The sequence below is a fragment of the Sardina pilchardus genome, chromosome 3 (genome assembly GCF_963854185.1).
Source record: "Sardina pilchardus chromosome 3, fSarPil1.1, whole genome shotgun sequence".
Taxonomy (NCBI): domain Eukaryota; kingdom Metazoa; phylum Chordata; class Actinopteri; order Clupeiformes; family Clupeidae; genus Sardina; species Sardina pilchardus.
Window position 1 is genome coordinate 35,241,387 of NC_084996.1, and position 12,721 is coordinate 35,254,107.

Here is a 12,721-nt window from a genome sequence, read left to right on the forward strand (position 1 = left end):
CATACCAAAACTACCATTTTAAAAAGCGATTGGATCTTGCTATTTGTTTTACATGCAATTATTTTTTGCTTATGACAACAATGTCATTGGCATTAATAGAGGCGCCAGGGTCAGTGACATTTTCAACCTGACAACAACATTTATTTGACAATATTCAGTGTACATGTATCATCCTCTTCTGTGATAGGCCATGTGTTTCGCTTCTTCCAGGACCACGCAATTTCCTACTTCCTGGTTAAAGATGGCGGATGAGAATGAGACAGCACCGAAGACGGAGAAAGAAGTAGGAATAGAAGAAGACCATGGACACTGCAGTGACTGCGAAAATGAAGAACATCACTTTGATGATGGGTGAGGTTGCATTCATTTTTGCTGCTAAGTTGAAAATGTGGCGAACGCATGTCTCAAACACTTGTAGGGATTCATTCAGCTAAGCAGATCTCGGGAAACCAGAGACGGGAAACCTAATTCCAAGGAAGCACGCCCCCCCTCCTTTGTGAATATTGGTCAAACGATGATATTGAAGGCTGAATTTACGCATAGATTGGCTTATACAACCGTCAGTTCTCCAAGGAGGTGGGACTGGGACTTGTCTGTCGTTATCTGGTGTGGACTAAAATGTGGTAGAAATGTGGAATGCAATCACACGTCTTCAAGGAACAACGAAATAAAAGGGGGAAAAACAACAAACACCCCTTCATGCCGGTTGCAATGGCATGTTGTACGTTTAATTTCAGTATGGTTGATGTTCCCTGCCACGCGACGTGGAAATCGAAAGCACAGTTGCTTTGCCCCAAGGCGTAGGAAGCTAACGTTTGCTAGCTGGCTAACTTCACTAATGCCCCTGTAAAGAGCTAGCGTGATAGCTAACTTCGTTAGCCAGCCATGTGATGTTAACAATATAGCACAGCTTGTGGAATTAATGCTAACAAAGATTATTTTCTAGTAAGCGGCTTTACCGTAGTATGACTGACCGTGTCTTTCGTACAATGAAACACCCCTGCTTAGCCAAATTACGTTTCAACGATTAACGTAAAAACGGTCTTTTGGAGCATTTGAGTGAGATTCATTCAGCCGGTTACCTCCGTGGATTCAGCCCATCATCGGCTCCGGCTATGAATCCTTGTTGTCTGTACCGTTAGCTAGCGATTTAGGCACGGTTGACTCTTACGCTAGGAAACCCAGCCGTCATTGCAGTGCCACCCTTTAAAATGTTCAGTATATCACTAAACATGAACGAAGTGCGTCTCTGTCTCTGGCAGAGCATAATAATGTTGTTTTGCATATTGCATATTGTCAACGTTCACGTCTGACAACATACACTGCTTGTTTGAAAAGAACAGCGAGCCAGTCAATTAACGCTACCGAGTGGTCATAAATTAGCGTTACATCGACATAACGATACACTCAGTGCTAGCTCAATTATTAATTGAGTACCAGCTATGTTGGTGAAGATAGTCAAGGTCATGCACGGCCTATTCGTTTTAACACTAACGTTAACGTCAGTAATGGTGAAAGCATGTGGGCTATCTAAACTGTAGGATTAAATCCGCCCGTCTATAGCGAGGCCCTTTCCTCCAAATTATGTTCACTCTATGTTACCCTTACCTGATATGTATGTGTGGGTGAATACTACTTTACTGATGTACTTTTGAAGTCAAGCAAATAACGTTTAAACTTGGCTAGGTTAAGTCCGTTAGCTAGCTAGCAGCATACGGTGCTGCTAACGGTGCTTATGGTGCTTATAGCTAGCTAGCTGTGTCAGCTGGCGTCTCCCATAAGATACCAATTACATCATTACGTTCTTTTTGAGTGATGGAGAACTAACTAACTAAGCAGTGAATATTGTTGGCATCAACATTTACCATTCTAATAAAACAATTGTCATTAGTGTTCAGGCCAGACAGATCTATGGGTAATTTTCAATCTCGCTTTATTAGACCTTAGCTTGTTAATGGTGTAACGTTAATTGTGTTTATTTAACTCTTTTACCCTACCCAAATTCGCGGTCCCTACTCTTATCCATCTGTTTTAGATGAGAACTGTACATTTTTGCTGTTGTCGTTATTTAACTTACTGGACTGACCATAACTGCATGCCTAGTTACCATCAGTGTGACAGCAGTTCAATACAATCAAGTACTTATTTTCGTTTCCCAGGATAGGATTATCTATGGATCATGCCCAACCTAATATTGGTGGAAGGCTATGGAACAACTAACGTTATGGATGGGAGCTGTTTTGTGTTTGTTACCCATTGTGTTACACCAAAGTCAGTGCCCCCCTAGACCCCTGAACCATGTGACCCACCATCTGTACTGGTGTAACCAGTGTACTGGTTGCCCGAGCCTCATTCCTCACTCCCCCCACGGACACTAATAGGATTAGCCTTCTCTCTTCAGTAAGTACGTTACAGTCTTCTATCAATGCCATCCAGATCTTGGCAAAAAAAACCTGAGTCATAATATTCGAGACTTTAGCTGTCCTTGTGTAGGTTATTACTGGATTTGTTTTGTGGTTAGGACCTGTAGGCCTACAACATCCATGCCTGTTCCACATTGTTCTATCCTTTATGCTCTTTTGTTTGCTCTCCCTTTCCAATCACACTTTGCCAAATTCTGTCTTAAATCTTAAAGGAGTTTGCTTTACATACTTGTGCTATCCTCTTCTGCGTCTTTCTATAGACGTAACCGTGATTGAATATTCAGTAGCAACTATTTTGGATAACGTTTTTGTGTTATAGTCTGTCACAACTCTAGCTGTCTAAATAGGAATTGCCCAGGCTGTCGCTCTTGCAGTTTCTTTTTATTTTATATTGTGTGTTGCTGGTGTGTAACTTGGTAGCCTTAACCATGTCACCATGTCCAACAGAAGGTCACATTTTTCTTATTAAAAAGTTGCTGAGTAAAGTAACTGACCCTAGATTGCAGTACCTGAAAGCTCCCTCTTTTGCATGGCATCAGTCAAAATGACCTGTAGTTGACTTGTTATAACCAGGATTTATGATTGACAGATGCACAGATGTTTGTTAAATCTACCTGATATTGTAAATATGCCCTTTTAGATATGCACATATATATGTGGTCTATTACACCATCATCATAGTCCAGACATTTAAGTTTCAGCATGCAGATTGGCTTTACGAACATAATGTTTTGAAAGATTCCACTTTTGAATGTGTTTTAATCTGGCATGCACTAATATGGGTGTAATAATGCACAATTTTAACTCGATAAAGGATGCCTTGTGTTATTTTACAGTTTCAAAAATATGTCATTCTTCTAATTCCTTGTTCTTGTGAACACAAACTTTGTAGCTTAGGGCAAAGTTGAAATGACAGAATGTGAAGATATTATTGGCATATTAAAGACATTCTGATTAAATCTTTTTTTTCCTCAAAGATATGTCACAAGGAAGAAGTACTAGTCGGAGATTCTAGTTTTATTTCAGTCTTACAGTTTTGATTTGGCTGTATTTTAAGTGTATCGAACCATAAGCCCTTGAACCGAATTGTGAGTTGACTGTATTGTTACACTTCTTCTTCACACTAAGTATTGCGATGGTCATTCTGAACTGGTCTCTGGAGCACTTCTGCTAACTGTGTGCTCTGTTCTGGCCTTCACACGAGGACTTGCAGCCAAACAGTCTATTGTTGTTGTTTTGTCAAACCATCTACTTGTTTTTTTGGGGTACTTTAACATGACCACCCCACAGCTTCCAGTAGTTTGATTGATGCACTGTTTTAAATAAGGACCCCCAGTTCTAGTTACAGTGTGGATGTCACATCTACTTGTGTATGTTGCATACTGAAATGGAAGCCAAGATACCTATAGGTGTATCTGTACCATATTGGCATTGAGGGTAGATCCAATAGATTGCAAAAGAGAACCCCAATTGCTTGCTAATGTCCTACAGTGTCAAGCTTAACAATTTATCTCTTTTGTGTGGTTCATCACTTCATTTGTTTTCCAGAGAACATTCTGGTACTTCAAAGTAATGTGTGAAATGTCATTGTGATGCCTTATGCATTTGCTGAGGTAAAATGGTGCCTCTAAAGAGATGTAGGATTTAATAGTGAAAGCCAGTTGTGAAATTGTGGGAGATTTGACAAGAGTATATTCTAACAGGCTTCAGCTTGGATTATGAACAACCTATATTCAGACAAATGTTTCGCATACATTCTTGACCAACACGCTTGTACAAGCATAGGCCTACTCATTTTCATTGAAATTTGAACATCAAGTGTCTTCGAGTGACTCCTGCATTCACCAAGTGGCCTGTTTTATTAGTGTCCTTTTTTGTTGATGTTTCTATGGTACTGCATCAGGATGTATGCTTGATAAAAAAGTGATTGGATTCAACAAATTGCATAGAAATTATGATATTGTTTACTGGCCAGATTATTCAGTAGTTCTGATGTCAGAGTCATCATGACAATGTCAGGAACGTTTGAGTTAAAAGAAGAAGTGAACTACCGTAGTGAGATGTCCACTATAAATCTGTGCTTTTGCTCTCCAGGGAGAAAGGGGACAGTGGAGCCAAGAAGAAGAAAAAGAAACAGAGGAAGAAGAAGGACAAGTCTGGACCCAAGGAAGTTGTGCAGGACCCCCTGGCAAAGGTGCCTCTTTCAATCTTGTCAGATTCTTTTTAACTCGTTGAGCTGCATGTTTAGGTGCGATCCTAACCCTGAATGCTTTATTGAGCTGGATTATTCCATTATCTTGTTTGTTTCGTGGACTGGCTTGTCCATGTATGTATGACTGTATGTATTTAAGGCCATATTCTACATGCTTAGAGAGTGACTGTAGGGTGTACTTTGGCTCATGTGCTGATCAGGGCTGAGTGTCCATCTACAATGAAACCAGTGCTACGACTGTCAAGGTCAAGACTGACCTTTTGGACATTTGGTTACACTTTACTTGAAAGTATCTACATAATGTGATATGACGCTGTCATGAATATGTCATAAATATTATACAAGTCAAGGACAACAAGTACAAAAGTTGTACAACAAGTCATACACACAATGACAGAGGTGTTATGTCAAATGTTTCTTTCGGTTTAGGTTAGGATTAGAATTAGGGTTCATGAGTTATGACAGAGTCATGTCACTCTTATGTAGATATCTTCAAGGTCTTCAATATTTATCCTTCGGTGTTGCTATAATGTTTAAATCATGTTCTTCTAATGTTCACATGCAGCTGAAAAGAAATAGGATCAAAAATGGTATTTCCCTCCTCTCTTTGTCACTATGAAGGTGAACTCACTCCCAGCAGATAAACTGCAAGAGATACAAAAAGCCATCGAGCTCTTTTCCGTAGGCCAAGGTCCTGCCAAAACTATGGAGGAGGCAAGTCGTCGAAGCTACCAGTTTTGGGACACACAGCCTGTCCCCAAGCTAGGTAGGCAGGCAGGCTTTTTCTTCTTCTGCATCTAAAGTTGTGAATGCTTGGCGCTTTGGCAATGTTCACTGTCCTCACCCTAGATTCAACCCTTTTTCTTTTAGTTTATGTTTTTGTTTGCTCTTTCTTTTAGGGGAGGTGGTGACGTCGCATGGCTCCATTGAGCCAGACAAGGACCAGATTCGAGAGGAACCTTACAGCCTTCCTGCAGGCTTCAGCTGGGATGCTCTAGATTTGGGAAGCCCTGCTGTGGTGAGAGACCCCTAGGAACCCTTTCCCTCCCTCTGTTCCATCTCATTAGCATAGCAAGCCAGAATCGGTTTGCAGTTAGCTTCAGTCTCCAGCAGCATGGTCTGTGCTCACCACGCTGTGTTCATGTCCTCCTTGTTGCGTTTCATAGTTGAAGGAGCTCTACACCCTCTTAAATGAGAACTATGTTGAGGATGATGACAACATGTTTCGCTTTGACTACTCCCCTGACTTCCTGCTCTGGTGAGTTCAAAATTTTGTCAAAAGATTTGTCAATAAGAAAATAATGAGTAATGTTGACAATAAGTACGGAGTTGGTGGTTTTGTCCTTTACCCGGTTTTTATTTATGAATCGTGTTTTTCCATTTCTTTCTGTGGCATCTTTACCACTCCCCTCCCTGTCTGTGTCTGTGTCACCTGTGCGGTCCCAGGGCTCTCCGACCACCAGGCTGGCTGCCCCAGTGGCATTGCGGAGTGAGGGTGGACTCCAACCAGAAGCTTGTGGGCTTCATCAGTGCCATCCCAGCCAATATCCGCATCTATGAGAAGTGAGCATGCACAGTGTATATATATATACTATTTTAGCATCAGAGAACACAGTACAATGCTCGATTCATCCATTCTATATCCGCTTTAAGGTTTATTTGGGCCTCTTGTGTTGTGCTTCAATAGTTGTTACACAAACTTAAACGCCTGCACGGTTCTTCTGCTCCCAGTGAGAAGAAGATGGTGGAGATCAACTTCCTGTGCGTCCACAAGAAGTTGCGTGCCAAGCGTGTGGCCCCTGTGCTGATCCGTGAGATCACCAGAAGGGTCAACCAGCAGGGCATGTTTCAGGCTGTCTACACCGCAGGGGTGGTCCTACCCAAACCTGTAGGAACTTGCAGGTAAGAAGTGCGCGCACATGCACACACAGAGTACTGGTGCACAGAATGATTGGATTTTAGTGACTTGACACCATCCATCATGGTGGTACATCAACCACCATGGTCAAGTTAGTCCTTATTATAATTGATTATCCCCCATGGGCAATTTAAAGTCACTGAACAGGTTTTTTAAGATATTACCTCTACTGCTAGTAGTGCAAAGAATGTGCCTCTGGGAGAATAGACTGCCATGAACTTCCTAGAGCTCCACATACATGGTATGGCATTAAAAGGGGATCACCATGTGAATCACTGTGTCATCTCACTTCCCCACTGTAACAACACACATCATTTCATATTTCCATACTTATTTTTTATATTATTTTTTCCCCCTGATAGCTTTAACACATTAATAGCTAACAACACATTAGCACATTCATTTTGACAGCACTCATGTATTTTTTATGCACTTATGCATAACAAGTGCTATGGGTTGCTATGACATATGAAGACTAATGCAAGCCCAAAAATAAAATAAATAATAAATTGTCTCAAACTTCTTTATTGCTTTTTAGTTAGTGTATGTATTACTGTTATGTTAAGAAAGGGATAATTTTCAATTTGTGGGTTTTACATTGCTTAAAGAACGTGGCCATATGTGGCTCAGACAGTCTTTGTAAGTGGTCTAGCTTTCTTTCACCCGGCTTACTGGAAATGAGGAGCAGAAAGATAAGCCTAGTCTCCCTAAATTGTTTATATGTGGAATGACCTTTGTGCTGATGTTTGATAAAGCATCTGATTGTCTGTGTGTTTGTATGTAATTAGGTACTGGCATCGATCTCTAAACCCCCGGAAGCTGATCGAAGTGAAGTTTTCCCACTTGAGCCGGAACATGACTATGCAACGCACCATGAAACTGTATCGTCTGCCAGACGTAAGCTTTGCTTATTACGCCTTTGTGCCGTTTCTTGCTGTTGATCACATTCCTTATTTTCTACACAGAATGGGAGGAAACAACAGAAAATATTCCGCTAGTTATATATAACAATGTATTATGTTATTACTCTTACCCCAGGCTCCCAAGAGCTCCGGTCTGCGCCCCATGACGAAAAAAGATGTCCCTGGAGTGCACCGGCTGCTGCTGGAATACCTGAGTCAGTTCCACCTGGCCCCTGTCATGAGCCCAGAGGAGGTGGAGCACTGGCTACTGCCAAAGGAGAACATCATTGACACCTTCATAGTGGAGGTAAACATTAGACCTTGGTGTACTAGTTTAACCCTTGGTGAATGTGTTTTGTTCTTTGTGTGTATAAAAGTTAACCCTTGGTGATGTGTTTTGGTCCCTGTGCATATAAAAGCACATTACCTTGTTAATGTCGGTTTTCCACCCAGAGGTTGAACTGTTGTTGTTCTGAAAAGAAAAAATAACTTCTAGAGCTGCAGGTCTATATTTCAAAAGTGTGAATGAAAACAATAGCCTTCCCCTTTTCAGACTGGGTACAATATGAACAAATGCCAAAAGATCTAGTTCAAATAGCATATGCAGACTGTGCAGAATTATTGAGAAATGGTTGGCTGTGCCCTGGGTTGATCCCTATGAACTGCAAACGGCATACTTCTGTAGTATTGACATGAGATGAAAACACACATCTTTTAAGAACCTAAAGATGAGATTGAGAAAATAAGGTTTATCACTTTAGGAACTGAGAAGAGATTGGCTCTTTGATGGACTGCTGAGCTTATGTGCTGATTGGCTGTAATAGTATTTTATCAGTCAGTGGTTTGAAAATAGAAATTTATTTTGACATCTACATGCCTGCTGCTACAGGCTATAAACCATTTCAAACTCCAATTAATGTAATGTAAGGTTCTCAAATGAAAGTTTGAACTCCTTATCATCCATAAACAGGCCAGTTGTTTTAACTCTTTCCATTAAACTGAACAATGTTAGACTCATGCAAAAACTGTGCTCTCAGTAGTTCTGGTGGTTTAAGTAGACTCATTTGGCCATCGTTCTCCATTGTCTGTTCCCTAGAACTCTGAGGGGAAGGTGACTGACTTCCTCAGCTTTTACACGTTGCCCTCCACCATCATGAACCATCCGGTGCACAGGAGTCTGAAGGCTGCCTACTCCTTCTACAATGTGCACACCACCACAACTCTGCTTGACCTGATGGGAGATGCACTCATTCTCGCCAAGTCGGTGAGTGCTCTGGATGTGTGTTTGTGTGTGGATGAGTGTGATGAAGGTGCGCTATTACTCTGTAGCAATAACTCTGTTAGTGTGGGCATTATTTGTATTCATGTCACCTTTTAATCTATTCACAGAAAGGGTTTGATGTCTTCAACGCACTGGATCTGATGGAGAATAAGACCTTCCTGGAGAAGCTGAAGTTTGGCATTGGTGATGGGAACCTGCAGTACTATCTGTACAATTGGAAGTGCCCCAGCATGGCCGCTGAGAAGGTGTGGTCTTCTCATCTATCTAATGTGTGATATGATGGGGACATCTGTCTGTCTGTCTGTTTGTCAGTTTGTCTGTTATTTGCATATCTGCCGAAGTGTTCAGAGGCGGGGTATAGCAGAGCTTTGGCAGCTTTGTGTCCGTGCACAGCACAGGTAGAAAGTCAAGATGCAAAATGCAACATGGTATCAAAATTAGGGCAGACACACAATGTAGCTGCGGTTGCCTTTTAAATGATCCTGACGACGCACCCTCCCCGCTTGCTGCCCCTCACATGCAATTGAAAGAGAAACTATGCGGGTTTGGCGATTTCTTCGCTGTTTTCTTGTTTTATGCTTGCAGGTTTCTCTGCAGAACTTCCCCTACAGCTTTAGTGTGTATATTTTACAACATTCCTCAATCGGTCGGTCTGCCTTTTCATAGCATGACCGCGAGGCTGCAGACTCTGTTTGCCAGTGTACCGGCCTAAAGTTGAAAGGGTGTTTTTTCCGCTCACAGTCACTAGTTGGAAGAGAAATGGCCACCATTCCATCCGAAAAAATACTTATAACCATTTCAATGACTCCGAAGCTGTTCAGTTAAAGTAAATTAAGCTAAAAAAACCCTTCATAGTTCCCCTTTAACAATAAGTGGAACCAAATGGAGGTTATTATGGCCTGTCCAGTTTCACTGCTCATATTGTGTTGATGTAGCCTAGTCTATTGTAAAAACATTAACAGTGCTTGGTAGGCTATAAGCGCCCTCTGCTGGTTGGCTCTTACACCGTCGCAGTTTAACAATAAACAGCAATGCTGATCAGAGGTACCTGTCTAGTTTTATTTCAGAAATATATTGTTTTTATAGACGTGGCATGCGCTGTCAAGCTTCCATTTACTGCGGCATAGGCTACTGCGGTGTGGTGGCCTATGTCTGTCAACATCGCAAAAACTATGGGTACATGTCACATGTCTGTAAAAATATCACATGCAGCCATGCTTCTACTCAGCACATGTATCATAATATACTATTCATTATCCAATGCTAGATATTCTAGCATATCCATAATTGTATTTTTTTAAAATGCAATAATACAATACCATAAAATATTTTGGTGTTCAGCCTCTTAGTGTAGGTTGGTGTGTTTTGGAAACTTCTCTCTATGTGGATTTCCAGACAGTTCTCCAGGAAAGGGACAAGTAGCTGAGCCCACGGTTATAGCCTGGTCCTAAACTTGAGTCTTTTCCCTTCTTCTTTGATTTTAGGTTGGCTTGGTACTGCAGTGACCTCTCCCATCCTGGGCCTCCACCTCCCTACTGTGACATCCACAGTGACCACCAGAGCGACGCTACAGATGGACTTCCTGCTTTAGGAACGAGCAGCCACCACCGCCCACTTTTACTTTTTGAACTTTGACCCCAGAACCTGCACTACTGCTGCCAGGCAGACAGTTGAAAGTTGGGGAAGGCAGGGGTGTCTCCTCTTTCCTCTCTTCTTTCTTTTTCTTCCTTTCTTTCTCTCTCAAATTCTTTCCTCGTCTTGGGACTTTTCTATTTCTCTCTCTCTCTCGCTATACGCATGGACCTGAAGCCATTGTAATTACCATCATTGGACTACGCTAACATCTTAAGTCTGTAACGATTGTAACACTCAGTGCACGCACACAAACACATCACACTGTACACACACTGTACACACACACACTCACACACACACTGTTCAAGTCACCATCAACAGCCCATACACTTGGATCTGAACAGTCATGTAATTCTGACATAAATGTTATGCTACACCTAATCTCTAACATGCATACACACAGAAAAGAAAACATCCTCCCTAAATAAAGGAAGACGCTTTTGCAAAAAAAAGGATGGAAAGAAGAAAAACAAGGAAGTGTGAGAACTTCTTGTCATTTTTCCTCCAAACAAGCATTAGAGGAAAACAATCAAAAAAAACAAAACTGAAATGAAACAAAAAAAAACAGTGAAAGAGAAACAGAATAAGCACCTGAAATCAGATTGGAAAATAAGCATCCAAAGGGGACATGACAAGGGCTGCTGTCAGTGACTGCTTTATCTTCACCTCTGTCTCAGAGCGAGGCTTGAATCCCCCTCCCGCCCCTCCCTGCCCCTCTGCCTGAATCTCAGTGTTGCCATGGAGATAGTGTTGTTTAAAGTTTTTATTATTATTATTATTATTGCTTTTTTTTGCAAAGTGTGCCCAAGTAATGAAAGGGTGTGACAGGCAAGGACATTAGTGGACATGCTTTCCAGTTTGTGCGACTTCTCCCCTCCCACGCTGCCAGCTACTGTATTCCATTAGACAAGCCCTGCGAATAGTAAATGCTATGGCATCAATAAAACAGACTTGTTCAGTGAGCGCAAATATGTCAAACAGTCTTAAGCTGGAGGCACTTGACCACTGTCCACGGAAGTGGATGGGTAGAACGGTGGGAAGCGTTAGGAATATTTGGTATAGAGACTGCAGCTGATGAGTTCAGCAGATGTTGGTGCTCTGGAGAATGGGATTCTCGTGTCAGGGATTCACTGGGGATAGAGGCATTGATTAGGGTGGGAGGGAAGAATTTAGAATTTGTTTTATAAACAGTATGGGGTTGGGTTGGGGGGGAGAGGGGTCATTGGATAGAATGGTTAAAAACGGGTCCTGTGGTGTTACAGATGATGGAGAGACAAATGTGAAGATGCAGGTGATTCTTTTTTGTGCTAAATAAAGTTTAGAAATTGTGAGGGCTCTTGTTCATCCTTTCCTTCTCAAAACCATTTGTGTTTTTGTATTATAAAAAACAGATTGATTTTAAAGTGCTACTTTACAATCTAACACGTACACAGGCTCTTTAGCGGATTGCTTTCAGATAGTTAGACATTCAGAATTCAGAAATGTACTGTGTGGTATTTACTAATCAGTGAGCTTGATACTGCCATAAAATATTGACAAAAAGGATTAAGTACCACCACCTTTAAAATGGTCATGTTATGCATCTGTGATCTACCTCAATTATAACTCCGAAACATTTGTTTTGCCTTTTTTTTTTTTAAAGAAATAAAAGAATACCTTGTGGTAGGCAATTGCTGAATCCAAAAGTGAGCCCTGAGGACTAAGGACTAAAGACTCACAGACTTAATTGATCTCAGGTGCTGAGTGAGTGAGTGTGTGAGGCCCCATGGGCTCAGAGAGTATATGGGACAGCACTTCACAAGATCACATGTAACTTGGCGATGCTTAGTGACCAAGACGTTGCTGTCCCTTGCTTTGTAATTTCCGGATTTCCCTATGGTCTGCAGTAAATGTCACAACGCTTTGAACTGTGGGTTATTCCCTTTAGTGAATTCTGCACCGACACAAGGTGCCTCTCATGCAGCGTTTATACGTCCTCTCTCGCTCCTCGGGCCTCGATCCTCACTGCTCTACATAAAGAATGATGGGGGGGGGGGGGGGCGTAAACAATGGGATAGTCTATCCAGTGTTAGTTATAGATCAGTGGGAACGCCCCTCGAGGATCGAGCATCGAGGATCGAGGAGGCATGTTGAGAGGCACCCACAGACTCACAGAAAGGGCTTGGTAAGTGTGTACTCAAACCCTCAAGCCCTTTGAAATTCCACATTGGGACAGTCCAAAGCCCATATGAATTTCGCGAGAACACGCAACAAAGTCTGTCAGTCCGGACTTTGGGATTAGGCCTATTATCTCTGTGGTTAAGTAATGATCGGTCAAAGACCACAGTTGAGATGCTGGGTTTGATATTT

General features: G+C 41.8%; 1 protein-coding gene across 1 annotated transcript; it reads left to right on the forward strand.

The window, feature by feature from the left end:
* The first annotated feature begins 201 nt into the window (after positions 1–201).
* nmt1a (N-myristoyltransferase 1a) lies at positions 202–11,097 on the forward strand. The gene is made up of 12 exons (XM_062533056.1): positions 202–351; positions 4,518–4,617; positions 5,257–5,401; positions 5,535–5,653; positions 5,802–5,893; positions 6,082–6,198; positions 6,367–6,537; positions 7,342–7,450; positions 7,592–7,762; positions 8,552–8,719; positions 8,845–8,982; positions 10,222–11,097. The coding sequence occupies exons 1-12, from the start codon at positions 242–244 to the stop codon at positions 10,240–10,242; spliced, it is 1,461 nt and encodes a 486-aa protein (XP_062389040.1). The 5' UTR covers positions 202–241; the 3' UTR covers positions 10,243–11,097.
* The last annotated feature ends 1,624 nt before the right edge of the window (positions 11,098–12,721 follow it).